This window comes from Acanthopagrus latus, chromosome 10 (genome assembly GCF_904848185.1).
Source record: "Acanthopagrus latus isolate v.2019 chromosome 10, fAcaLat1.1, whole genome shotgun sequence".
NCBI lineage: Eukaryota > Metazoa > Chordata > Actinopteri > Spariformes > Sparidae > Acanthopagrus > Acanthopagrus latus.
Window position 1 is genome coordinate 14986701 of NC_051048.1, and position 27624 is coordinate 15014324.

Sequence of the window (27624 nt, forward strand, 5' to 3'; positions counted from 1 at the left end):
AAAACACACACTGATATCCCTCCCCAATCCAAGCCTACCACAATTTCCCACGTATTCACGTGCACGGCAGGTTACATAGCATGGACACTGTATTGACTTGAATGTACCCTTTTAACTATTTTTACACTCAGCATCCTTTATTAATTGAACATGAACACCCCACTGCAAATTATCTTAAATCTCCTAAGATAGTGGCCATAGATAAGATAGTAATCTAACTTTCCATGTATCCTTTATGTTCCATATTACATGTTGGTAGATCTGATTGAATAGAAGAGCAAATATCATATTTGTCATTATGTATTTGGAAGCTTGTTACCAAGTGTTGCCCACAGCAAAAAACACGCCCACTTGCAACCCCACTACCGGGACCCACACACACATTATCAAACAACTTTAATCCTACAGCACCCCACCTACAATACATACACCTCTATCTGATGATGTAATAAGATATAAACAGATGAGTAAACCATGACCTCGATTGCCGATCACCAAGAAGAACACATCTATAGTTATTTTTTTTTTTTTGTTTGCAGGTGAACTATTCTTTGGCATTCTCTAGCAAGGTGGATAGCTTATCCACTTTTGTTAGATGCATTTACCCGCCTAGTCTCAACTGAAAACGACAACAGCTCACACTCCATCACACTCTTGTTTATGCACTGGACCATTTTGAGGGCAGTAGTTCAGGAGATTTTTTGGATGCCATGCCTCGCCAGACCACAGGTCCTGTGCCCTTTTTCCTCACGCCTGCCTCCAATGAGTCCTCCCCTGTGCCAACTCAGCCTGGAGCAGATGGGTTGGTTCAGCATGGCATCACACCAACCGACACAGTGGCATGTCAAACAGGCGGTCACAGGGCTGGCTGTGCCAAGTACAGCCATACTGTACCACCATATGGGAATAATGTGTGCTGAGATCATACTGGATCAGCAGACAGTGTTGGATACATGGCCCAATTTGACCAAATATCTGAATAAATAGATACAAACGCCAGAGTATATATGTGCAAATCTGAAAGCACACACACACACGCGCCAGTGACTCGTATTTACCAGACTGTAGTCACGGCTTCAAACCTCAAGCACCATTGCGTGCATTCAGAAGCACACACGAACAAACACACACAATCCTCTTTGCCGAACTAATGACAGTCCCAGCTGCAGACATGGACTGTGCACTCACACACCTCCCTTGAGACACACTCCCAAACACACTCAATTCAAACTATCCATCAGACAGCCATAAAGGGTGCACACACACACAATCCTATACAACACTCAAAAGCCCTGGCATTTGCTCTCTTTCAAACACCAACACAGACACTGACACACACACATGCCCTCCCCTCTGTCCTCTGCAGATGATGGTGATGGCCTGTGTTTGGGAGGTTAATGGCTGTTTGCTCCTCACAACCTTCACACTTGATTACACCAGTCGCTTGGTATCTGGGCGTCAGGGCCACAACTCCGGGACACTGCCACCGCTCCGGTATGTTAACCATGCTCATTCGAAATGGTAATGCTAGACTTAGGATGCGATGTGCAAAATGGTATGCGTCATTCCCCTCATGAAAATCAAATATCACTTAGATATGTCTGTCAAAGTGCGAGAAATCACGATTTGTGTTATATCTCCAAAACAAACCACACAGAGGGAAACTCTTCATGTCTGCCTTTAACAAACAAAGGCAAAACAAAAGGATGCATTGACAAGTAAGAGGAGTACACCGTGTTTCCAGAGGTACTTAGTAGTATGCAGGTCACATGTTTATTCATGAAACTTCATTCATTGAGTTTCAAGTGATATATGTAGGCTTCTCACTGCATATAATCACTGTCTGATTTCCATTTGAAAGTGAGGTAATGTTATGCTCCGAGGCTCATTTGGGGGAATTACTGGAAACTGTATGAAATGACACACTCATCTCTAGTGTTGCAGTTTATAGCTGTGAGTGTTACAACTTCAAACGCTGCGTAAAATATCTGTGCACCATGGTGCCTAGCTTGGTGGCATACATTGTGTCAACTTGGAGTGGCTAATAAAATATCAGATTGAGGGAAGTGTAATTGTGAGTGAGTGACTGAGTGACAAGAAAATATTTAGGGAAATATAATAATAATAATAATAATAATAATAATAATAATAATAATAATAATAATAATAATAATAATAATAATAATAATAATAATAATAATAATTATTATTATTATTATTATTATTATTATTATTATTATTATTATTGTTGTTGTTGTTGTTGTTGTTGTTGTTGTTGTTGTTGTTGTTATTAGTAGTAGTAGTGGTAGTAGTAGTATTAGTATTATTAGTATCATCATTAGTAGTAGTAGTAGTAGTAGTAGTAGTAGTAGTAGCAGTAGCAGTAGTAGTGGTAGTATTAGTATTAGTATTATTAGTATCATCATTAGTAGTAGTAGTAGTAGTAGCAGTAGCAGTAGTAGTAGTAGTGGTAGTATTAGTATTAGTATTATTAGTATCATCATTAGTAGTAGTAGTAGTAGTATATTATAATAGTTGTGTTGTTAATTATTAAATTGAACATGCTCTAGTTAGCGTCTCTATACCTTCATCGCATCTGCATTTTCTCAGCCTTCATAAGAACGTCACACATAATTTAAAAAGATAAATAACATTGATAGTGTCAACACACCAGCTATACTAGCAGGAAGATGTATTTCTCAAGGATAGCCTCTTTAGCTTGTTCCTGGGAAAACTCTTCTCTTTACATCCTGCATGGATACAAGCAAGATAATGATAATTCAGCTATTAAAAGCTGTGGGTTACTGGTGGTTAGTAGAATTGCATATGTGCATGTAGTCAGCTATATGATATACAAATGCAATAACCTCTAACGATTTTCACATTCAATCATGAACTCTTATGCAGAGGCAAAACGAATCTGTTAAACAATCTACTTATGAAACAAAACACTGTGAATGAGGCAGTTTGGAGGTGTGGAAGGCCCTTATACAAGTCTGCATGCTCAACTGAATTCCACTCATTTTGACTGAACCAAGATGGGTCTAAATAATGAGCTAGAATTTTACCAATGTGTATTATGTAAATCTTTGATAAAGCTCCATGATATTGTCTGCCATGGCTGGCATGTGGACAGCAAAAACAGTTTCTCATTGTTGATTAATGCAGCTCTTCTTTCTGAGCTTGTTACGACGGGTGCTGACGAAAACGCCGCTCTGTCTGACCAACTGTTTGCGCTTATGTGCAAACTGTAGTAAAGTCTTGCTACTGACATTTTGGGATGATAAACATCAATCCACCTATCCATTAATCAGTTCCAATGAACTGAAGAAACAACATGCATACAGAGTTAACAGACAGCAAGTCTCAGATTACACAGGCTTCCATATTTTGACAAGAAAAAACCTGCTCCCCATAATCTAGAAACCTGAGCTGTTTCTTATATATGTGGCTAAAATTCAATTTACGGAGGTAGGACTATGCAAATAATGCTTCATTCAGACACCCAGGGGTGTAGTTTTAAGATTCATGACTGGTAACTGTGTTAACTGCTTCATTGACTTTCAAATTCGGAGGTGTCTTCTTTTAGAATGAGCAGTGCAATGGCTAAAGTGGAAAGCATGTTTTGGCAGAGCCACACATGCATTATGCTGTAGGTTTGTGTTTGGATAGTTTTTTTTTTTTTTATATATATGCATGTACAGTTTGTTATTTTTGACTCAGTCACTCTGCAGGGAGCAGCATCATTTACCAAATGGTTATTACATACACACGCCACATTTGGGAATGGAAGTAGAAGTGACTTTTCTACTGCTGAGGAACGTGGTTTATGGTCCTCACTGGGATGACCCACATGGACATGCTATTTTAATAAGAAAAGCATGAGCAGATAGCAGCAGTAGTTACGTAAGGCTGCACAAGTTAATATGGTTTCTGTGGCGAAAGAGAGGATTTACTTTGCTCTTGAGAGTTATCAGGATAAGACCTCCTTTGACGATAATGCCATTTGGCTCCTATCTGAAGATATCATATTTTCTATCTCAAAGGAGTGCGGGCCTATCACTGCAGATCTAATGAAAGAGTGGGTGTTTATGTACGTGTGTGTGTGTGTGTGTGTGTGTGTGTGTGTGTGTGTGTGTGTGTGTGTGTGTGTGTGAGTGTGCCTGCATGCGTGGCATCTAAATGGCAGCCATCTGCTAACAGCAGAGATGCCATGATGGAAATGAAAGATATGAGCAGATAATGCTGATAAAAATGCAAGGAGACATCTAAATCAGGACCCTCCTCTACGTACAGCTCTTTTGCCTCTTCCTTCGCCTCAGTTTGTTGTTGATCTTGACTATCTTTCTTGTTCTGTCCTTTTTTTCCCCCCCGCATGCACTTTTTTTCATCATTCTAACCTTTATTTCTCCACCTTCAATCTGTGATGTTGTGCCCCCTGTAAAGTGTCTCTCCTTGATCTACTGCATGTGCTGTGTCTCTGGAAAAATAGGTATTTCTTGGAGGGGGTGGGAGGGGTGGAAAGATATTTTGTGTGGGTGCGTAGGAGGGATTAGAGAGTGGTGAGTGGGGGGTCTGGCAGTCAGTTGAGGACACTGTCGCTTGCTGACACAACAGCAAAACAGCCCTCCTGCGGCCACCTCCAAAACATCTCCCACATGGTGCCGCATCACAAACAGTGACAAAAAAAAAGACGGGAGGTGGCAGAGTTTGTGTAAGACTACGGAACTGTGTGTGAGCGTGTGTGTAGTTATGACGGTGAAGGAGGGGTCGATGAGAGAGGAGGAAAAAAAGAAGAAGAAGGGACGGGAGCTGCAAACAGATTATGACCCCCAGCAACGATTATCTACGCCTGCCGCTCTGACCCCCCGTGCCAATTACAGAGATAAGGCAGCCTGTGCCTGTGAGTGTGTGCGCGCACACACAAGTGTGTCTATTTCCCTTTCCATGGAGCAAAATGCATGTGTGATTCTGGCTCGCACACATGCATGTGTATTCAGTGCTTGCTATCAGGGGCCAGACACTTCCTTTTCCCCACTGTCTCGCCCCTGTGTGCACTGAGGGGTGAGCTGGTGCTTTAGCATCCATGACAAGACAGCCTCTGTTGATAGCTTCTAGAACTGCAGATGGCCTCCGCAGGAAGACCTATTTGAGCTGGGAAAACGTTGAGAGGACGGCAGATTGATTTTGAGAAGTAGGAAATAAATCAAACATTTTACCCGTCCTGTCCTGAATTTCAAAGCTCCCTTCCTCCATTTTTGCACTGCTATCTGCACCCTCCCTCCTTGCTTTCTCCTTTTCATGCCTTGCCACCATCGCCTTTTTCTTATCAGATTCCTTCATCCCCTTGTTTTTGATTCCTCCTCACATCTGTCTGCCTCACTCTTTAGGAAAAGGTCTCGGGGGGTGGGGGGGGGGCTGGGGATTATGACTTGAACTGTATTTCCCAGCATGCTGTGGGAGGAGGAGGGTGTGGCCCCATGGGATAGCCATCAGTCCGGCAAGGCAGTATGGGTTTCGACAGCTCCAGGCTGCTGCCGGTTCTCTCATTAGAGCTTTTGTAATGAGTCTACATCTAACCTGTCGGCGCTGCCACGTTGTGCTGGAAGGAGGCAGACCGATTATAGACTGAGGCTGTGCTGGCAAGGCAGTCACACACCGATTCAACACAAAGGTCCCGTCCTCTAGGCAGTTGTTGAGATTGGATTGGAAGTGATAACTGCGTTTTGTGTTTTGACAAAATCTGTGAAAAATGTGCGTGAAAGGAGTCGCACTCCATGGAACCATGGGAGATCTTTTGCTATTGGTAACTAGGTAAAAATATATTTTGGGCACCAATGCACCATAACAAAACATGGATTTACAAGCCCCCACTGCACCTAGGCTTTATTGAGATTTGGAGCATATGTTTTTATTTAGCAGAGACAGTGCTAAATGTGTCTTAATTGTTTTGTCTAATTGTCTTCAAACACAACAAATGTTACAAACAATTACAACAAACAACACGACTTTTCAAGAAAAGTTTAAAATATGTAAGCGGCAATAAAACCTATTCTAAGATCCGCAATATGTTCTTCAATCCTTTCCAAAACAGCACAGAAAAAGGGACACTTGATATTGGGTATTAACAGAATGTGTGAGGTCTGCAGTCAAATCCCTTTATCATGATTACAGTGCACATCACAGCATAAAAGCCTGGTATTCAGTAAAACTAGAACATGGAAGGGAACAGTGGTAATGTATTTTAGCAAAGAGTTAACCACAAGTGTGGCCAGGAGGAAACCACAGGGGGATGTCGAATGGATTACTAGACATCACTCCACTTGTAATCATGGGAGTTCTTCTACTTTTGGTTGTGTACAAAGAAATAATGTCCTCAAGACTGAACGAAGCAGCCAACAATACTGATGGACATCCACCCAACTGTGAAGAAAGTTAACAAGAATCGATTGCTCAAGACCACTACTGGCCACTATAGGCGGATTGGCAACGTGTGAATCCGAAAACTGTTGCTGGTAGATGCTTTCAACCACTTGGCTGCCAAAGCTGAGTCCCAGAAAGTAAGCCGCCGCAATCTATGCACCGTCAAGGCCCCAGAGGGGAGCGAGGACGACAAGCCATGCCGTACTCTTGTCTCACATGCTTCAAAAGCTATTCAGTGAACCGGGAGGGCAGATGTACTCTTCTGAAACATTCTGGAACCACACACATTTTTCATGTTTTTTTTTTTTTCCTCCCTTTTCCAAGTAAAAAAGAAACAAAATTGTGGCATGTGGACAATTTTCATTAGACTAAAAGGGCAGGGAGGCAATCTCCTCACCCGGTTGGGTCTAGTGAGCAGATTGCCTCAGGTATCTCAAGCTCAGAGAGTGGAGACAGGTGGGAGAAAGGGGGAGTATATTGAAAAAGAAACTACCACGGCACAGTGCCATCCTTGTTAGACCTTTTACATTCACTCGGCGTTGATTCCTCCCCCCGATTTCTTGTTTATCCCTTTCTCTTTTTCGACTTCTCTCGCTCATCTGTCAGCAGTTGTCGGAGTCTATCCCCACTCTCTAACCCCTCTCGCACGCTTGGCTTTGTCAATTCAGGTTTCTTCATCTGTCTCCCATGCTTAAACGTCTTTCTCCTTTGGGTTGTGAATAAAGGCCCGTTGACAGCGAGACAGTCACTGAAATTTCCAGTCTGTTGAACATTGAATCGGAATGGAGAATTGCTTTTAAAATAGTGAAATGAAGGATTTAAGACTAAGCTTTGTAAGGTCAGTGGTTTTTCATACAATCATGGTCCATCACCTTCCCAGCATGTCCTTAAGCTAGAGCATTGCCCTTTCATTTGTGAGTACTTGGCAATAACAGCTCCTCGGCTCATTTGCCCAATTATGTAAGAGGGGAAATGTTTTGTCTGATTGTTTCTCGTCGCAGTTGCTTTTAACAGCATTAATGTAATCTGCACATGTTTTCTTATTTGAGATATGCTTCTTACCTGGTACAACTACTACTGAGAATATTACTATCTATTATCTTCTTTTTCATCTTCTTCTCATTTATTATTATTGTTTTTATTATTACTATTATGAACTATTTCTACAGCCTCAGTGCCACACTGGCAACTTCTCAGTAAATAATTGGTTACTAATCTGAACTCATTGGGAGTAGAGATTTGTCTGATAACTATAGCGTACACCACTGGCATATAACTGACGGAAAAAAAGGGGACTGAGTATACAGCGCCCTCATTTAAGGAAGGGTCACAATTATACTTGATTGAATGCTGATGATTGAACTTTGTACAATACCCCTGGTGTATGCCCTAATACATACATAGGTTGGGGCCATGCCACTTACTATCAGTGATGAATGAAATCTTGAAAAACATTCTAGAGTTGTGCATTATATGCTTATAGCCGCCGACAATTACATGATATTGCACTTGTGTTTTAAATGTATCACTATGCAAAGTGAGCTACAGCGGAGCTACAGGTCACGGCACATTGTAGCAGACGTGTGTGTAGATACACAGTTAATCAAGCATGGACGTTGCCACACAAACGCTCTCACCCATTCGCATTCCACGGAAATGTTCTGATTTCATATTCCTTTGAAGTTCGCATAGGCTTCAAAGCACTTCCTTATTGGGTCATTTTTGTTTAACACTTTAAGAGGCATTCGGTTCGTTCCCGTTAAAACAAGCGAAGAGCGAAAGACGATAAGATGTGAAGAAATTAAACGTTGCATCCAAGGACGACTTATTTATGTGCGTGCCTTTTCTTCAGTGTTATAAAGATTATTACACAGCGCACTACTGCTAGGCAACTGCCAGGAGGAGTGCTTATACCCAATGCATTTGAGTACTGTATGTTTTCTTACTGGTGCTTGGCAGTGTCAAGTAGCGCACATACAACTGTTAATTATATTTAAACTTGTTAACTACTGGGGAATTTGCAATTAATTTCTGTTGCCCATCGCTGAACTAGATGATTGCTTAAAATCTATTTATATCAACTGACGTACTCATCTCTGAGGGTGTACAGATCTAAGGCATTATGTTAATAACATACTCCACTTATTGGCTCATTGCATCACATTTAGCCTGGAGTTTAGGATAAAATGAACACTAACTAAAAAAAAGGGCTTTCCTCCATTGGACCATTAAATTGCCTTTAAAAATCAAATCTCATTCTAAGCATCTCCAAAATAAATGTTACACAGTCTAACTGCGATAGACGCTCAAACTTCACAAACTGTAGGTTGCTGCGCTTGCTAAGGGCAACTTCTTGTGCCTACTGCAGTATCCATCTCTGACATCTTTTTTGGCTGAAATAGGATGTGATGACTCATGATTTAAGTGAGCGATTGGAAACTCATTCAAATTCAATATTTGAGATTCAGTGAGAAAGTAAGAGAGCCATCTGCTTGGAGACAAGTGAGAGAGAGAGAGAGAGAGAGAGCTGGTGCCGCAGATAAGAATCCAATTCAATACAAATTAGACTGAACAAACCATCCATTCAAATATAGAGTAGCCATGGCACCTGCCGTCTCTGAACGCATGTAGTGTATCTGCAGTGAAAATGGTTACAGGGCTACATGAACTGTGCTGCATATTTCAATAGTCGTGACTGTGCGAAACACATGGGGCAGGAGTGTGATACCTGACAACCTGGGTGGAACAGTTAAGACTGAGGAGGGTGACAGCTTCGGTGACAGAGATATGCTGCATGAGTCTGTGTGGGCAAAATCATAGATTCATTTTGCTACCCACAATATGATGCATACGTTTCTGAATGCATGTGTGCGTACATTTGCTTCTCTGTTTGTGGGTGTTCACATTACTGTGGCAGCACCAGATAGATATATATGTCACGGTACAATTTGTCATCCGTGTGCTATTCCTATTGGTCTATGGCATTGTTAAATACAACGCAAAACATTTGGACCTAACTTAATTTATCTGGAAACTGGCCCACTTATTGGATAAGGAGTGAGTCACAGTAAGTCATATAAATAGTACTAAATGAAAATCAATAGGATTCTGTGTATGCTTCCAAATAGATTGATTTCTCTATCTTCGTCTGCCTCTTGCAAATAATTTGATAACACCATTTTTGTGTTTTAGTCACATGAGCCAGGTTAGCCGTCACAGAGCTTAATATGATCATATTCGAAAAAGATCTTCTTGCTGTAGTTTTCCATCCTATTTGTCAAGTATTTAGTACCATGAAAGGGGTAATTTTTTGGGTAAGAAATCTCTACAGCATCCACAAAGTGATGCACTCCATCATTGGTGGTAAAAAAGTTTGAGGAGGGGCGCCGCTTAGCTCGGTTGGTAGCGTGTGCGACCCATGTGCCGGGGCTCTGCAGCGGACCCGGGTTCGACTCCCGGCGCGGGTCCCCTTGCTGCGTGTCACTCCCTTCTCTCCCCTGTTTCCTGTCACACTCTTCAGCATTCCTATCAATAAAACCAGAAAAGGCCAAAAAAAAGTTTGAGGAACTTGGTAGTCAGCATAAGTAGGTGCCTGCCTGAATTGCCATCCAACAAAAAATATCACAACATACATCTTTAAAAAAATCAACTTAAAGAGTAGCCTTAAGTAGACATCCACCAGACATCACCTGTGACATCACTGTTGGCTGCGGTTGTAGGGAGTTATAGAAAGACCATGGTGAAAGCGACTGTCTCACTGCACTCTTTGTTTGAAGTTTTGCTTGTGTTTCGCATATACCTGACAATGGGTCAGAATGCTGTGATGAAGTTTGCGACATATTCCAGAGGGATTGTTACGACAGCAACAGTCAGTTATTACCCAGTTCTGGTTCTGGCATGCAGGCTAGCAGAGAAAGTAGTGAAAAACATAGTAATTCAGACTGCTACTCTAAAGGCTCTACATTAACAGTGAGTCTTACTAAGGATTCATATATATAAGTCAACAGATTTTCTAATCTGTCTATCTGTACTCCCCAGTATTTGGGAATTGCTGAGGACAAAAAAAAAAAGATTGTTTCATTCCAATAGTTCCCTGTCTAGCCCAGTAACACTTGGATTTAAATCCAACTGGCATATTAGACTTACGGGATCATATGGGAGTTCACATCCCACCATAGACTTGCAGTCTGTCTTCACCTCTTTATTCATCCTAACTGAGGATGTTACGAAAGTTGTGGAACCCTTAACTATGGCTTATTTGTCATTACCATTATCCTCCTTAATTTCAACCGAAACACAGTCACCATGCAAAGAGAAACTGAAAATTAGTCCGGTAGCACTTGAGTACATTCACATTTAGCGGAACACAACGATGAAATCTGATTAAGTCTAAGAGATACTTTCAGCCTTCAGTAAAATGTCATATGGAAGATGTGCTGCGGACCGCCTGCCTCTACAGTATATTGATTGATCTACAGTGTTTAAGTCTAGGATTTGGTTTCAGAGGTGCAGAGATACTAAACCATATTCAGGTACTTTTTCATCTCTTTTATACACACAGTGTGTCTCTGTGTGTTCTGGAGTCAGTACTTGCAGGTGGGTAGGCCAAAGGGTATGACATTAGCAGACGGAGTGCTCATGCCCCACATGCTGCCCATATGTCATGCCAAATCTTATCTCGTCTAGCGCTAAGAGAAGGTGCTGCTGGCTGCCGAAAGGCCACGTTCCAAACAGATATCATCAGCCTGACACCCTGACCTGACTGGAGCTGAGGGCTACAGCTCTGCTCCATACCGTATCCAGTCGAATTAAATGGGAAAGCAGAGTCCTGATGTTCTACAATAAAAACACATCGCTGACCCTACACTTCCTACACCTCACAAAGCTCCCTGAACTCCATAGGTAAAATGATCAAATGTCAATACTTGGTCATTAGTTTAAATGTTGTCATTTCAGCAATCATTGCAGCGGTAACACCACAACAAACAGTCAGTATGCTAACACTTGCTGGGTCAGTATTAGTGGTCCAAAATGCAACCACACTGAATACATCCCCTCTTCTTTTTCTGATTAGAATTATTAAAGAAGTAATCACCACTGGAAAAATGTCCCTTCCATAAAACCCATCTGACTATGCAGCAGGAAGATGGAAATTGGTGCTACATGACATAGAGATAATGGGGCAGTGGTGTTCTCTCTCTGCGAAAGGTAGGAAAGGAGAGAAGAACAGGTGGGCAATTCATACTTGATGAGCACAGCCTTGTTTCACAGTTTGGTTAGAGTTTTTCAGCCTCAGTTTTCACAACACAGCCAAGAAGCTGCCACTTCTGCCTCACAATCGTTCTCTACTGCGCCATGCAGGGCCACTATATCGAGTTACTGAAAGCATTTTAGGCACGACATAGGCAGTGTAGTGACAGAATCTCGGTTCATAGTTTATCAGTTTGATTTGGTGAGATGCCCATCGCTCGAGGGAGAGTTGGGGGTGAGAGATGACAACACTCTCTCTCGATCCAACTATATTTTTTGTGTCCATGCACAACAGCAATATGTAGTTGGTATACCAGCCCTAGAATCCTCCACATGATGCATTTTGAGGCATAGGACAGAAAGTTACCGTTAAAGGACCATGGGGCTCTTGGTTCATGAAAAATTGAGAAAAGATTAACAATCTTCATTTTCATATGCTACCAACATAGTAGTGACACAAAGCTGGTTGAAGGCAGACTGTCATTTTGGTTTGTGTTGGCACATGTTTTGCTGCAGCGATGTGATGCTCACTTTTCAGAGGATGGGATTTTTTTTTTTTTTTTTTTTTTTTTTTTTAAAATATTGTCACAAGATATGCCCTTTATCCCAGGAAAAGACTTCCCCAGATGTATCTACAGTACTCGCCTGGTATTCATGTAGGTGAAAACTACTTGCTAAAAACATTAGAACTCCACCACCACTCAGTGGCTGTTTCAGTTCATGTGCAGTCAGAATATAAATGCATGTATATCTAGTGACACATTAATAGTGCCTCTTGGCCTGCCAGGATTTCGCTCTGTTCGCTACCACCACGAAGTTGAAATAAATGTGAGCGAGAAAATCTATCTGCATGAAGCAGCCAGCAGGGAGACTTTGGTACCCATATTTTCTTACTCGAATCCAAGGCTTTAGTTACTGTGGGGCTCTGGAGGAGGAATCGACCGGCAGATGTCATGGCATTGAACAAATTGTTGTCTGCGGCTCAGGTTTGCTCCCTGTCTCTTTTTTTTCCCCTGGTCTCTCTCCCTCTCACTCCCACGCAGTCTCTCCCCCTCCTTTATCCTCTCACACACTCTTTTATATAGCGTTGGGTCTGACTGAGTGGCCATGAAGCAGGGCGTTGCTGTACAGTGGGGCTCGGTTAACCAACGGTGTAATGGTAAAAAAAAAAAATAAAAATATTCCTCGCAGGATGACTGAAATTCAGTGTGCCACATCTGTGACAGTTAATTGCTTGAGCAGCACCGTAAATAACCCCATCAAAATTCAAAATGAAGCCACTGAATTAACAACAAATAAATAAATAAATGAATAAATAAATAAATGAATAAATAGTAATTATCATACACATTTCCATTATGGCATCAATGGCATTATGACGTGAAAAATATCACAACTCACATACTCTGGTTCAAACATTTCTCACTTTGAAACCTACAAATCTGTAGTGACCTAAACAACCATACAAGACAATGAACAATTACATAGAACCCAAGCCAGTTTCTGTCTAGCCTGACAAAGAGACGACTAAGGGCCCTGTGGAGGGGAAAAAAAAAAAAAAAGACCTCCGTCTCCATCTCCTCCCTACTGCGAAGAGATCATCCAATATCCCCAGCGCATGTACGACATCTAGTGGTCAACCTGCATATGGGCATCCTCGAAGCATTTTGGCATTTGTGTCATCCCAGTGGCTCCACACATGACAAGTGGAGTCATTCGTCACACACTGGAACCACTTCCACGCCTGGTGGTGACTTTTGAAGTTTTTGGATTGCACTCCATTAAGTCTGACATAAAGGTTCAAGTGCATTTTAAGTGCAGAGACGGGACACATGTACAGTAGAAAGCACGGGACGTGGGCAAGTGTGGGTCACACTACAAACACATTCGTGCGACTTCGCAGAGGCACCTCCCACTGACAACACTGCCTAGAAAATTTGATTCATCACCACTCTAAGATTTAAACATTTCTAACTTAAAGGCAAATATAACCGTGATCTGTGCCCAAACCTCATCCGTTTGACTACAAATTGATGACAAGTACAAGCAAATCAATACATACTAAGTCTTTACAGTATTCTGTAAAGATGCTTTTTTTAATCAAGGTAGGAAAGCAAATGAAAAAGCACAATTGATGTATTTGTGTTGCTGCCTCCTCAGTTGTTAGTTTGCTGTTGTCGCAACAGATTTATCAAAGTCAATCCCCCCACCTTTCTTCCCTCATAAAGACGTTTTAAAAGCCCATGAGCATCCACATAAAAACACGGTAATTGTGGCAAACATCAGGTTTTCTCCACTTTTGTCACTTTTGGCTGGAAGTACTTACCTGTGGGCTAGTTGTGCAATTGTCACTGGTCATGATAGAAATAACAGTGTGCTATCATTCTGTCAGCATGGAGCAGAAAAACATTAGCTTGCTCCGAAAACAAGCACGCACCAGGTGGTGCCGTCTCTCAGTGGATAAGCAATTAGCTTTCTAGGGGCCAAAACTACAGTTTGTCCTACATAGAAAACAAGCAACACCTGTGCGTGCAGCCGAGTGGAGCCGAGACTCAGCGTCGCATAATAGAAAATAGAACATCCAACAGGGGAGTGTCAAGTTGCCCTTTTCTGAATGCGTTTTTGGAGAAGGTTGACAGGAAAATGAATAGAATGGGTAATAGGCAGGGGAGAGGCAATGAAATAATTTCAGAGCAGCGTGTGGTCATTATGCAAGGGAAACATTAATTAAATCTACATCAGAAAAGTGGGGTGAAGAAAAAATACAACATGTGTGTTGGAAGTCGGGGTGTGAGAAATAACAAAAAAATGGTCAGAGAAGACACAAATAAAAGACGTTAATGAGAAAAAAAAATAAAGAAATGGTGTGCAATTGAAAAAAAAAAAAAGAAATTCAAAAATGCTGTTTCGAACAAAAGAAAACATGGAAGAGCAGAAATCTGTGTAATGAGAGAGGTGTCAATCATGAGGTCAGAAGAAAAGCAGAAACGCTCCACTGCACAGACAAATACATTTTAGTCAGAAAAATGGATAGAACCACTTACTGAGGCTACAGTCTATCCTGATACAATCTGGCGGGAGAGAGACGAAATGGTGAGATCAAACGAAAAGAGAAAGGAGAAAGAAAGGGACAGGAAGAAAAAGAGAGAGAAAGAGAGAAAAAAAGATAAAAGAGAAAAAAAAAAAAACATTTTACATCCTTCAAAGTACATTCTGCAGACAACCAAGCATTGCTCTGGGGCCACCATCCGGGGACAGGCTCTGAGTCAGGATCACCCTTTTCCTCCATCAGTCGCATCAACTATCCCTCCTTCCACCCGATAATCCCAAAGCACAGCAGAAGACAAGACTTAAACTCTGGGTTCTATACAGTCAGAGAACTTAATGGTGATACTTCTACTTTCCTCATTATGGTATTTACCTATACATAGCTCTCCTTGGGATATGAATACATAATAAAAATGTTATGTGCGACTGAAAATGCAAATTGTGTACTTGGAAATACAAGGTTCTATCTGTGTGGAGTTCTATAATACAGGGCATCAAAGATTTAACATACCATCTGGCAAAACCCTTTTGCTATTCTAATCTTTTTTCAATATTTTATGTCAAAAGTTTTTTTCTTCCCTTGTTTGTTAATCATAATAACACTGAATAAAGCATGCAATACTTCAAACATCATAAATATATGATTAACTTCATTAAACAAATCAGATAGAGCCTCAAGATTTCAACTGCACATAATGTTTTGGGCCAGAATAAAATGGCCTAAATAACTACAGATGTTTTTTTCTTTTTCTTCTTTTTTTTAATTTCTTTAGTAGGACCAGCATAACAACAGCATTAAGACAGTGAAGCTTTTATGCACACACTGTGTACACATACCATTTTCCCCGCAGCTGCTGTGCACTCATTAGAGCAAATGCAATGTCTTGTACCTTCAACTTTGGGCCTCTTTCTTGGCAATTTGACACGCACTTGCCTTCTGCAGCACTTTGAGCACGAGAAACCCAACAGTGTAAATGACAAGAAAGGGTGATCTGCACATCCCAGCCACCTCAAGCCTGGTGCACACAAACCACAGGAAATAAGACCCTTCTGTGTACTATTTGCTACAAGCGGTGCAACAAAAACACAGCAAAAAGTGTTATTTTACAAGCTGTGTTGGCAGAATAGTGGAGTGTTAGACTAAGGCAGAGCATCAGTACAGTTCTGCTCAGTAGCTTACCCAGAACTTTGGTCAGCCTCCAAAGGAAGTTAGTAAACAGACTTCCTTTCACTTCATTAAAGTATTAAATCATTACAGAATCTGATATCCTAAAATAGGTCATTGCTTTTTTCCTCCATCTAGTGGTAAGAAATTGTGTGTGCATGTGGCAGTGTGGTTGGGTTGTGTTCTCGAGCTGTCAACCGCTACAGAATAGTGGACACAAACAGCCAGGGACCAGCGTCACTCCGTAGAGAGATTGGGGTGATACAAAAACAGGTCCATTAAGAAAAGTATTTATGGGCCACATGGTTTGTTGTGCAGTTTCTGAAATTGGTGAAATTTGGTGCAGAAGCCACATTAGTGCAATATTTTTGAAAAACAATGTAAGCATTGTCCCTACAGCATGTGAACATATATTCTATTGATAATAAATCAATAGAATATTTACATGTTGCACATTGGAGAGGTTATCATCATTATCTATTGCAAACTGTTAGAATTAAATCTGTCTAATGATGTCCTGTCCTGATGATTAGTTAGTGGATTTTAATAATTTCATCAAAGACTAAAGCCTTAAAAGTATGTTAAGTATCCCTTGAAAACAAAAACAGCTGAAAATACAAAGATGTTGTGTCAATCAATTGTGTGACTGTTTCAATTGTTGTTTAAACCCCATTGAAAACTCAAAAATGGTAGTTTAAAAAAAAAAAAAAATCATTTCAGGACTTTGGTGACTTTGGCAGTGGGTGGTTGAGGGACAGGTCGAGCTGGGGACCTGTGGCCGTTAGGTACGAACGTGAGTGCAACCTCGGAGGGCTACAGCTGTGAGCCGGTCACTCTGACTGTTTGATCCATGGGCCGCAGACATACAGGCCATTGAAGGGATGAAAAGTTCCATCTTCTGAGTCTTGGCCAGGTGGGGTGTTCATGAGTGACAGGAAAAGAGAGAAGAAGGAGGAGAAAGAAAAGACAGAGAACTAGGAACAGAGAGTGGAGTGGCCACCTTTGTTTATCCCCATGCCCCCCCCTTTCCTGTCTCTATGGTGGCTTAAACTCCCAAATTCCAGGGTGCACCTCTGTCATGCTCCTCCAGGTTCACTACTCAGGGTAGACTTAGAGCACCCTGAGCTGGAAGGTCATACCCATCTTCCCCAGAGCGCTAATATTCACTGCAATGAAATTTTAATAAGTCAAAAGGTCTGCGTTTATTTGAGATAATGCATTTACCCATTCCATTAAACCATCCATCTTACAAACCCTACTCTCCAATTCTGATAGTCTCCCCACTATTATTGCCTTTAAGACCTCTTTACACCTTCATCTTCTCGGAGCTCATCCCCTAACTACTTATGATGTGGATTCCAGTCTCCTCTTAGCACTGCCTCTGGGCAGAAGTAGAGCCAACTAGCCCCCTCAGCTAACTCCACCAAAAAAAAAAAAAAAGGTAATAGAGCAGAACTGCGAGGAGGAGCAACACAGAAGCAAAGCCACCTTGAAGCTTACAGAGACAGGATAGCGGGTTAAAGGCTCAGGGTCAGGCCGGGGATCCCGTTAGAGATGGAGCTTTTAAACGGGGGGAGGCGCAATGGAACTTCACTGGGAACCAAAAGGAGATGAATGCAGAGGGGACGGGGTGGGGACCAGCAGTAGAAGAATATGGAACAGAAATGACTGCAGGGTGGCTCGCCACAGAGGCAGAAATAACTGTGTACTGGGGATACAGATATCTTTTTTACTTTGGTCCTCTATTCCTGCAGCAAGCACTTTATCAGTTTGAGAGGGAAAAGTTTCTGTATTTGTCCCTCATTTTCCTCAAATAAATGGCTTTTGAGCACTCTTGGTATCCTAATTCAAACCACTCGACAGTACATATGCTTACTTGTCAAATTACTGTACCTGTACTTTACTTAACATATCAAATGAAATAAAGCTTGCTCTGCCATGCAAAATAAATGTCAGGGACAAATTTAGAAGCTTTTCCCCCACCCAACTAGCTGACAATGGGGGGAAAAAAAAAAAATAATGCCGCAAAACTCAAAATGTCAAACCATCCTTCTATGTTCAGCGGTACACGATGCTAAAATACAGAGTGAAGACAGGGAGACAGGGGATGGGAAGGGAAAGGTTAGCAGGGACATCCACAATGAATCACAGCGGGTTACCAAGGTTCACGGTGAGCTTGATGCGGCCTCCGTCCAGCTCCAGTCGCAGGGTGTCCGCTGACTCTTTGGAGGTGGTGGCCATGAGCAGGCCATACGCCCGCTGTGACATGAAGCGCAGCGCAACGTCCTCGGCCTCCGTGTGCATGGTGACCGGCATGATGATCTTCAGGTACATGCTGCCGTCATAACTCAGCACCGTGGCCTCTGGACAAGGGTGAGGGAGAGGACAGACGTGGGTGACACATTACAGGAGAGGATGCTCATAGAGGTAATGACTCAGATGAATCCAGAACAGAAGCACAGGACGGGACAGCTCTGTATCAACAGCCTCTGTCAAATTTAATGTCAGTTCAAATGCAACTGAAACAAAATTACATTATCTTTGGGAAATCTTCCCATCTGTTATAATGAAAACCCAGTTTCACAGAGTAATACATACATTTGTCTCATTATATAGGTCTGGTTGTATACCTTGGGATCATATGAGATATGTTTTTCTTTCTCTGTTTTTGTCTTTTAATCATTCACTTGTAACCAGAACAAAGAAAAAACCCTCTATTTGTCAAAATGCAATGTATTTGGGTGACATATTTGCAAGATGAAATCAAAGGAAGATCCAGTATGAATGATGAACAAAGCCATTGGTGTCTGTAAACCGAACACTCATCCCAATGATCAAACAATGATGTCAATCACTGCGGTACTTCTCAGCCGTGTTCACGGATTGGAAAGTTTGCTTTCAGCATGTAGACTACACGCCTGGGCCTTTGTCTCGTCTTGTGTTTATGTTATTGCTCCTTTATGTTGTTCACAATGTCAATGTGTAAATGAATTTAACTGTCCTCATCTGTGTCAGGCTTATATTTGGCAGCATGCAGAATTATATGCCCAGGACTCCCTTTTTATATTTTCAATCAAATGACAAATCTACCACCCAAAGCACAACATCAAAAACAGTCATTATAAGGGGAGAAATCAAAGCAGCGGAAATACTGAGAATGAATCCCATATCAGACTCTCCTCGAGCTTAGAAAATGTCAACAACATAAGTGCAGCTGGTTCCTGAGAGATCCTACTTCACGTTAGGCAGAGCCGTAGTTATTCTCTCTAGAATCAGCCATGCCATAAATAGACTGCTGTGTGGAGTGAGAGCTCCCTGAGTACTGCTCTTCTTTTGCAGGGTAGTTTGATGTGTGTCACCATAGGCTAACATCTGCCAGCGCCATGGGGTATTTAAAATGTTGGGGTTTTGTATGGTACATTAAATACATTGGCGCAGTGATCTATATAAAAAAAAAGTACAATGCAAATCCAAACATAATGGACCAACACATCTCGCCTTCTTTAACATGAACTCCACTTACACAAAAATGTGATACAAACCCAGTGCAGCATTATTCTAATCAAAAACACAAAAAGTGCCATTGTAACGGCAGATCAAAACCATCAATTATTTTACTGTTTTATGGCTTGCAGGCACCAACCCTATGGCTTTTCTTTCTCTCTTCCATATCACTGATTGTACTTACACTCACTTACACAATTAATCTATGCACTCAGTCTACCGACACAGAGATGACTGGATTTTTACAAAAGTGCCCGGATTGACTTCCCTGCAGTCACGCGATGGTCCACTAGATGGCAAAAGAGCATTACTGAAACCATACCTGTCATCTGGGCACCCACAGACAAAACTGTTGGAAATATCCCCCTTCAAAATAGAGACATTTCATCCTCTACCTCCACTGTCCTGATTTGAATCCAATCCCTCCTTCCCTCATTACCCTCCTTGTCGCTCAAAATCCCATACTGGCGTGGCTCACTCACCTCACGGACGTGCAAAGACAAACCATGAAGCAAGGCGCCTGCAGCTAATTGGAATGAATCAGACGTTCGGGGTGCTATTTGACTAGCTCACCTCCCCTCACTGTGGCATATATGCCACCTGGGTTTGCGTGACTGGCACAGATGGCGGCAGTAGGCCTGGATGCTCTGCCACACTGCCTCTCCTCTCAGTGCGTCAGCCTCAATCCCCCCCCCCCCCCCCCCCTCTCCACCCACAGCTGGCAGGCCCCTAATGCCACCCAGCCTCCGGTGGCGTTCGGTCCCTGTGGGGCTCTTACTCCTACTATACAGCAGCTGCTTGGTTGCATGAAATACAAGGCAGCGCGCCGTCAAATGCTCATTTTGCACTTCCTTTCTCCCATACAACATTAATGATTTAGCAGCTTTTAGTGTTTCATATGCTGTTCATAAACGCTGTAATGTATGATGGCTCGATTATGAGGAGCTATTTTTGCTTCATTGCAAGGTCATTGTGACAAGTTGTGTGTCTTGTTTGAGATGATACGTTGGCATTTATTTTTGTAAAGCGTAGTGTCCTTTAGCCATTCCCTTCAATATAACCCTACTCACCTATCTCACAATTGGTCCCCAGGAATCCGGTGCCGGTGCAGTCGCATATGTAGCGGTTCCAGCCCTCTTTGCACAGACCAGCATTGCCACAGGGGGTGCTGCTACACCGCTTCTGCAGTTCACGGGTGCAGAAACTGCTCACACCAAGCGCGCTCTGGATCTCGGCCAGGCGGCGGACATCGCGGCTCTTGCCATCGATGAAGAGGTCGCGGACGCAGCCCACGTAGCCGTAGTTGAGCAGCGCCGTCCAAACCTCTGGCGGCAGGATGAGGTTTGTCTTCAGCTCGGGCAGCCCACCCAGGTACATATCGCTGTCCAGATCCAAGATTTCACTGCCCTCTGGGGAGCTGAAGGGCATGCTGCGGCTGTTGACTGAGATCGAACCTAAAGACACAAACACAAACAAGAACACGTTTACTATTCAATACTGAAATGCAAAAACATTGTGATGTGTTGGCAAATGGATACATTGATCTAACCGTAGCTGGTTAGTGTGTATCTGAGCATACAGCTTGTGTTTCGTACATGATTGACAGTATGTTTTAATGGCTCAAAGACACAATTGACTGACAAAGTGTTTTGTCTGGACAGGTGAGTTCGTGTGTGAGGGGTCAAATGGCTGAATGAGTGGGCACTTGAGTGAATGGTTGGTTGGGAGGAGCGGTGAGTGGATAATTTAAGGACACAGAACACTGACAAAGGGACACACAGGAGACGGGAAGCATAGATGAGAGCAGAGTGTGTGTGTGTGTGTGTGTGTGTGTGTGTGTGTGTGTGTGTGTGAGCGTGTGTGCTTGTGTGTGTAATGTGTCTGTAATAGGCTAAATGGAGAAGAAGGGAAGCAGAATGCAGCAGGGAGTGGGTGAAACAAAAGGCCCTCTCTCTTTCAGTGATTAACGACTCCGTCTTAATTTTCTATTAAAAGCCAATTACAGCAGGAGCAGCAGTGAGATCACACGCACGCACACAAAACACGCACACAGACGTGCGCACACGCACTCACACACTCATTCACACCCTTCCTCATTATAAGACGCCATTAGGGAGAGATATAATGTCCAAGGTGCTCACCCACCTACAGACCATTTATCAGACACCACACACTCAAGCATGCAGTCGCTCCTGTTTGTGCCCACATACAGGCCGAGACATTGCAACACAACAAACAGGTATAGAAATGAAACCTGCATTCACGGATACCAGTAGATGCATCATTAATGGTATGAGTAACCATTTCCGAGCTCGCGCTTTGGCCGGCTTGCATGAGATTGATGAGCTAGAGGATCTTAGATTTTGTCAAAGCCAATCCAGCCCCCTTTTCTGTGACTGACAAATCTGTGACAGCATCTGAGTCCTCAGAATACAGTGAACCAATCTGCTGCCTACGGAATCTACAGAATAGATTAAAAATACGTTCCTTTTTAGCCCATTTGTGGTTTTGTAAAATACTCTGACACAAGCAACAGATATCTAGCCTTGTGAAAGGCATTTGTAAAGCAAATAATAAATACAGTCAATACTTAATTGATATTTTTGTTGAATATGTTGTTAAAACAGAACTGTCAGAATACAAGATGACTGTGGATTGGACAGATGTTTATGTCCTCATTAATTATGATACCACCGAATGGCAAAGTTTTTTTTTTTTTTTTAACTAACTTACCTGTTTTACTCAATCGCTACAGAATTTCAGAATTTACTGACATGCTGCCAATTATGAAGGTGTCGAATTTCTCACAGGGGGACGTGAAATAAATATTGACATAAATCTGCCTCTTGATGTGAAACCGGACGATGACTGTGAATGAGGTTGTCATGCGAAAACACCGCAATAAACAGTCAAATTGGAGATGAGTTGTCACCCCTCACCTTTCCTCCCTTCCCTCTGGAAATCCACGTGGCACCATTCCCCGTCATTGACCTTCTTGTTGCTGGCCTTCAGCTTTGTTTTTCCAGAGCCCATATCAATCAGCAGGTACAAGTACCCGTCCAGCAGCTCCATGGCGAAGTAATCAGTCTTCAGCTCCCTACCGGGCTTCTGCTCTTTGGGGCCCTGAGGACGGCCGTGGCTGAACAGCAGGAGGCCGCTGGGCTCCGTGGTGCGGAAGTCGAAGGAGATGGACCCCGTCTTCTTGGTGTTCCACTTGGGCAGGGAGATGTAGGACTCGGGGGTCTCAAAGGTGACGGGGTCCAGGGCTGCCACGTCCTCGCAGCGGAACACCAGGTCGCCATTCAGGGTTATTTTAGGGTCACGCTCGATGGCTAGCCGTGACAGCTCCAGCTTAAAGTCGTTGTTCTTGTACACCACCTTGAAAAGCAAGAGAGCGATTGGTTATGAGGTTACAATTCAGTATAGCTCATCTCTAATTGGATTTGTATTTCAAAGTGGACTTTCCTATAACCTAAAAACTAAATGCAGCTGCAATAGAGGACATTCTGTCCATAATCCTAGGAGCACGCAGATGCATCCTAATTGCCCAAATTAATTTAATGTGTCAGTTATTCTGGCTGCTGGGAAATCTTGTCAGTGTGTGGAAATGATGGATCAGAACTCGAATGAAATACATTCCTTTCTCCTGAACAGGCAGTGCAAAACCAACACTGACACAACATACACAGACTGCTTTCCATCTCCAACCCACAAACCCCGAGCACCAAATTTAGGTCAGGTGAGCTCTCAGTCTGCTGATGTTCCTCACTCCTTCACTCCTCTCACTGACTGTGCTGATGTCTGTGAGTGTTTGGGGTTGTGTGGGTGCACGACATGCTCAGTGCATAAAGCTGGGATCACCACTGCACGAACTCTTAACCCCTGGTCAAATCCATTAAGTGTACCAACTATTTGTAGGGCAAAAAAATGTAGCTCTGAAATGTCAGTCCATGTGCACGATAAATTGGAAAAAAAAAAAAAAAAAAAATCAAAAGGCTCCAGGGGACATTCAGACTCAGGAAGAAGTAAATGTTGCCTCCAGCCTTAATGCAAATGTTTCTAACAGCCTTTGATGAAATATGGTTCTATTGTTTCAGCTCAAAGTGTGTGTCTGTGCCTCACTGTGTGCATTCATAATGGATTAACTGCTAGAGGCAAAGTAAATTGCCCTCGTCTTTCATAATTTTAGTCCTCTTTTCATTTGTTGAACACTCCGTAGACCTCGTTTTGAGATGTCGTCCTCAAGGTAATAGCGCGCCACAGCTGAGGTCTCCGTTTTTGTTTGTGTGCGCTTTCCCTCCTGATTGTAGCACTCTTCATGCTCTCTCACACACCCACACATAATGGTTGACAGGCAATGGAGAAAAAAAAAGAAAAAAAAAAAAAGAAAAAAAAAATCCCGACGTTTCTGTCTTTGTTTTCTGCTGCTGTCACAGCTACGAGGTTAAAGAAATTGTCCCGTTCCTGAGCAGTGTGCAGGCCCCGGTTTGATCTTGACATCAGATGTGTTCAATTGTCACTGAGTAAAAACCCAGAAGAGCTACCTGCCCATTGTGTTTAGAGCGTAACACTTGCAGATAACCACTAATTTGCAACCCTTTTGGTAAACAAGCCAAGTCAATTTAAAGAGATTTGAAACATATTTGAGATAACAGTTCCCAAAAGCTCTTTTTTTTAAAAACAGGATTTAATTTTAAGAGAGAAATACGGCACAATTTACAGTACATCTGGATCAGCCGCCAGCTATGATTGTTTTCTCCATTGTGCTTCTTAAAGAATGCATACCTAATTTGATTATGCCTATAAACTTCTGTCTACCCAAAGTACAATGAAGAAGAATAAACACCAGATTACTGTCTGTGTAATAAAGCACCATTTGGTATTGTTTGCAATGGCCTGTTTTTTTTTTTTTTGTTTTTTTTTTTCATTTTTTAAACACCGAAAAGGCTCATCTTGTGCTATGCAGCTCAATATATTTGTTTTTTTTTTTTTTCTAATTTCACCAGACTGGTGCTGTCATTCCTCATTGTCTTTCACAGCATCTCTTTCAAACGCCCTCCAATCTACCTATTTTTATTATTTATTTTTTTTCACATTTAAGCACACGCTCTCTCCCTTTTCCTCTCTCTCACCCTCTCTGTCAAACAACACACCTACACACAGGCACAGAATGAACCATGTGAACACAGATAAGCTGGGTTATTCCTGAACTTAAGCCTCCTTTGGTTATCTCCCATATTGGCCACGCTGCTACATGTACTGTACACCTCATAATGTCGTCATTAGCAGAGATTAGTCCTGGTAATTAACTATGATAACGCTGAAAACTGGCAGTTAATAACGTGTGAGCTTGCCTGGCTTAAGGTGTTAGAAAAGAGAGGAGTAGGTGAAAGAGAGAAAAGGCAGTAGGCAGAGGGAGAAGATTTATTTTTATTTCATTTATTTCAAGGTGTTTATGTTTGTGTACTCATGCTGATCTGTCTATAAAAATGCTTTTTTTTCCTCCTTGTCTTGAAGAGGCGCAAATACTAGTGTCTATATCTAGGTGTTTTGTTTCCATCAGAGCTGATTAACATGAGAGAATAATAATAATAATAATAATAATAATAATAATAATAATAATAATAATAATAATAATAATAATAATAATAATAATAATAATAATAATAGGGTCAGTGGCAGTGGCAGTTTTCTATCATATTTGCCGTGATATTCTTTTTATAAGTAGACAAATCCTAATGTTAACACTTGGTATTTAATTGGCAGTGAAGATTTGGACATATACACTGATGCTCACAAGTGGATGAGCCTCTTATCTAGCATTATCTGCACTCCTTAGTACGAACCCAAAATGTCAACTAGGAACAAAAAAAGGTGACCAAATGTAAAAAGACACATTGCTGATTTAGGAACACAGCCTGCTTGCAGGGCTTTAGACTTTAATTCCAAATCTGGACAAGAATTGACATCGCCCGTAATGCAAGACACTGAACGGACCTTATTTACATGAAGACCGGCCATAGCTGCATTAGGCACCACGAGAGGTCTTTCAACAGACTAATCGACGCCAAACAGTGCATTTCCCTGAGATCTGGACTCTTCGCCATTAATGTGCTCAAACTAGTTGAGTAGGCAGCGATGGGGAGTTACAAGCGCAATGACAGATTATCACCAGAGCTCTCAATATGTCATGCATGTCAAGATTTCTAATGTCTGAGGGATTTCTGTGCAATCAAAAACGTATCACCAATGACGGCAGGCCGCCATAATTAGCTTGCTGTGAGGTCAGCTGTGATTGGCTGCTGATAGTATGTGATCTTCATCTTTTTTTTTCTCTGTACAGTAGTTAAAATGGAAGGTGCTACATGTCAAACATGTTTGTTATTACTGGGCCAGTGCAGATCAACTGTGAACCCTGAGTGTTTTAACACCACCGTGTCTGGTTGAAATTTAACAGTGTTGTATTAGGTCTGATCCAAGCAGCTGTCCTTGCTTGTTTGAGTGTGAGTGTGCTTGAACTTGCAGTGCTGTTTCGCGTGCTCAATTCAACAAGGAGGAACGCATGAAAATGCTGTTTTAGCCAGTCATTAAATATGTGACAAGCTTTTCCACAGTCACTTCAGTCCTCCGGTGTGTTTCTAGCAACACGAAACGAGGAATAGCCTGGGGCTGGAAAAAGCAGAACTCAAAAGAAGATGGTAGAATACAAAGGAGATGTGTTTATCAGTAAGCGAGGCAGGGGAACAAGACAAAGGTAAGAGTTGGTAGGAGCGACTCAGAGAAGCACCAAAGTATGTGAGGCATGCGGGGCCTCATGCTGACAGCTGTATCGAATAATCAGTGCCTCTGTAAAAGGCAAAGGACCCAGACAATCTGCGCACAGTCAGGGGCAGGCTCTGCGTTCATGTGTTGACTTAACACCTAGACCATATGCCTTTCTTTCAATATCCTCAAACCCTTGAGGCTGTCTGGCTTTATACAGACATTTGTAATATGTCCCATTCAGCATTGGGTGAGCAGGTCCTGACAAATCATCTAATGAGCCAAGTCGCCCACTGTAGAAAAGCTCGCCGGCTTTGTCCACGGATGAAAAAGACCACTCTCAAAGGTTTTTAAAAACTTTGAAATCCTGAGAAGAGTTAATGATGTCTAGCAAGACAGTCTTTGTCCCCACTTTATAGCTGATGACCGTTTCTGACTTCTGACTTCAGTGATCTTTCTAAACTGGATTTTGAGCTTTCTCGCTGAGCGAAGGCAGGGCCGAAGCCTTCTTCGGAGTTGACTCAGTTGATTTGTTTTGACATTCAGAAACTGCAAATCTTCAATGCTGCAGGTCAGCAGTACACAACTAACTATTTTTACCTGATGCACCGTGGGTTTTCAATGTTCAGTGAAGCCAAAGACAACAAAACATAGGCTGCTTTGGCACAAGTGCCGCATTTGATTCATAGATAATCCTTCCTTTGACTCGTTATATTCAACAAAATTGGAATTATCTATTGACTTCAGTGATGTACACTGCACTGCATTGTTTGGTGTTGCCTTGGTGATAAGGGGGAACTGGAGAGGGCATAGGGCAGGCTTTGCAGCGGAACCCTTCCAACTACAAAGTCTCAAATGAATTGTGACTTGTGGGTTTGGTGTGAGAGGGGGCGATGGACAACTTTAGGAGATTTTTATCGCACGGCTAAGGTGAGACTAAGGGGAAAGTTCAGGTGAGGAGACCAAGCATCAGTATGAAGTTGCGAGGGCAGGAGAGGAGAGAGTGTGAAAGAGTCGGGGCAAGGAGGAGGGTGAGAGCATTCATCCAGTGCATGGAATCAGTCGAAAAAAAAAAATCAATTTTTAATTTGGCCGTCAGGATGGCAAAGCTGGCGTGCCAACAGTGCTACCATGGACTTAATTACACAAAACTGCCCCTGAGAAAGGGGACGATGAGAGGCAGAGCGAGGTGGAGAGAAGTGACTAGAGAGGTGGGGAAGAGTGAGGAAGACAGGCAGGAGGGGAGAGGGGGAGGGAGGAGTGTGAAATGGGCGATAGCAAGGTCACTGTCTGGGAGAGAGATGGAGAGGAGGAGGTTGTGATGGAGAGACAGATGGTGACGTGCTGAGGAGAGGGATCTGTGGAAACAAGACTGGGGGCTGAGGAGCAGAGACACCCGATTTCACACCTCACCACTCTGACTGGGAGCCTAGAAAACACACACATACATCACACACAGTGTATGATCATAG

General features: G+C 42.4%; 1 protein-coding gene across 7 annotated transcripts in view; it reads right to left on the bottom strand.

The window, feature by feature from the left end:
* nrxn2b (neurexin 2b) overlaps window positions 1–27624 on the bottom strand; it is a 629462-nt gene that overhangs the window by 306636 nt on the left and 295202 nt on the right. For 6 of the 7 annotated variants that reach the window (XM_037112710.1, XM_037112713.1, XM_037112711.1 and 3 more), the window contains 4 exons: window positions 22330–22768; window positions 20461–20844; window positions 18046–18249; window positions 14718–14744 (listed from right to left, as the gene is read on the bottom strand). In XM_037112710.1, coding sequence (XP_036968605.1) covers window positions 14718–14744; window positions 18046–18249; window positions 20461–20844; window positions 22330–22768 — 1054 coding nt within the window. The remainder of the gene's footprint in view (window positions 1–14717; window positions 14745–18045; window positions 18250–20460; window positions 20845–22329; window positions 22769–27624) is intronic. The other variant, XM_037112712.1, reaches the window with a different exon arrangement.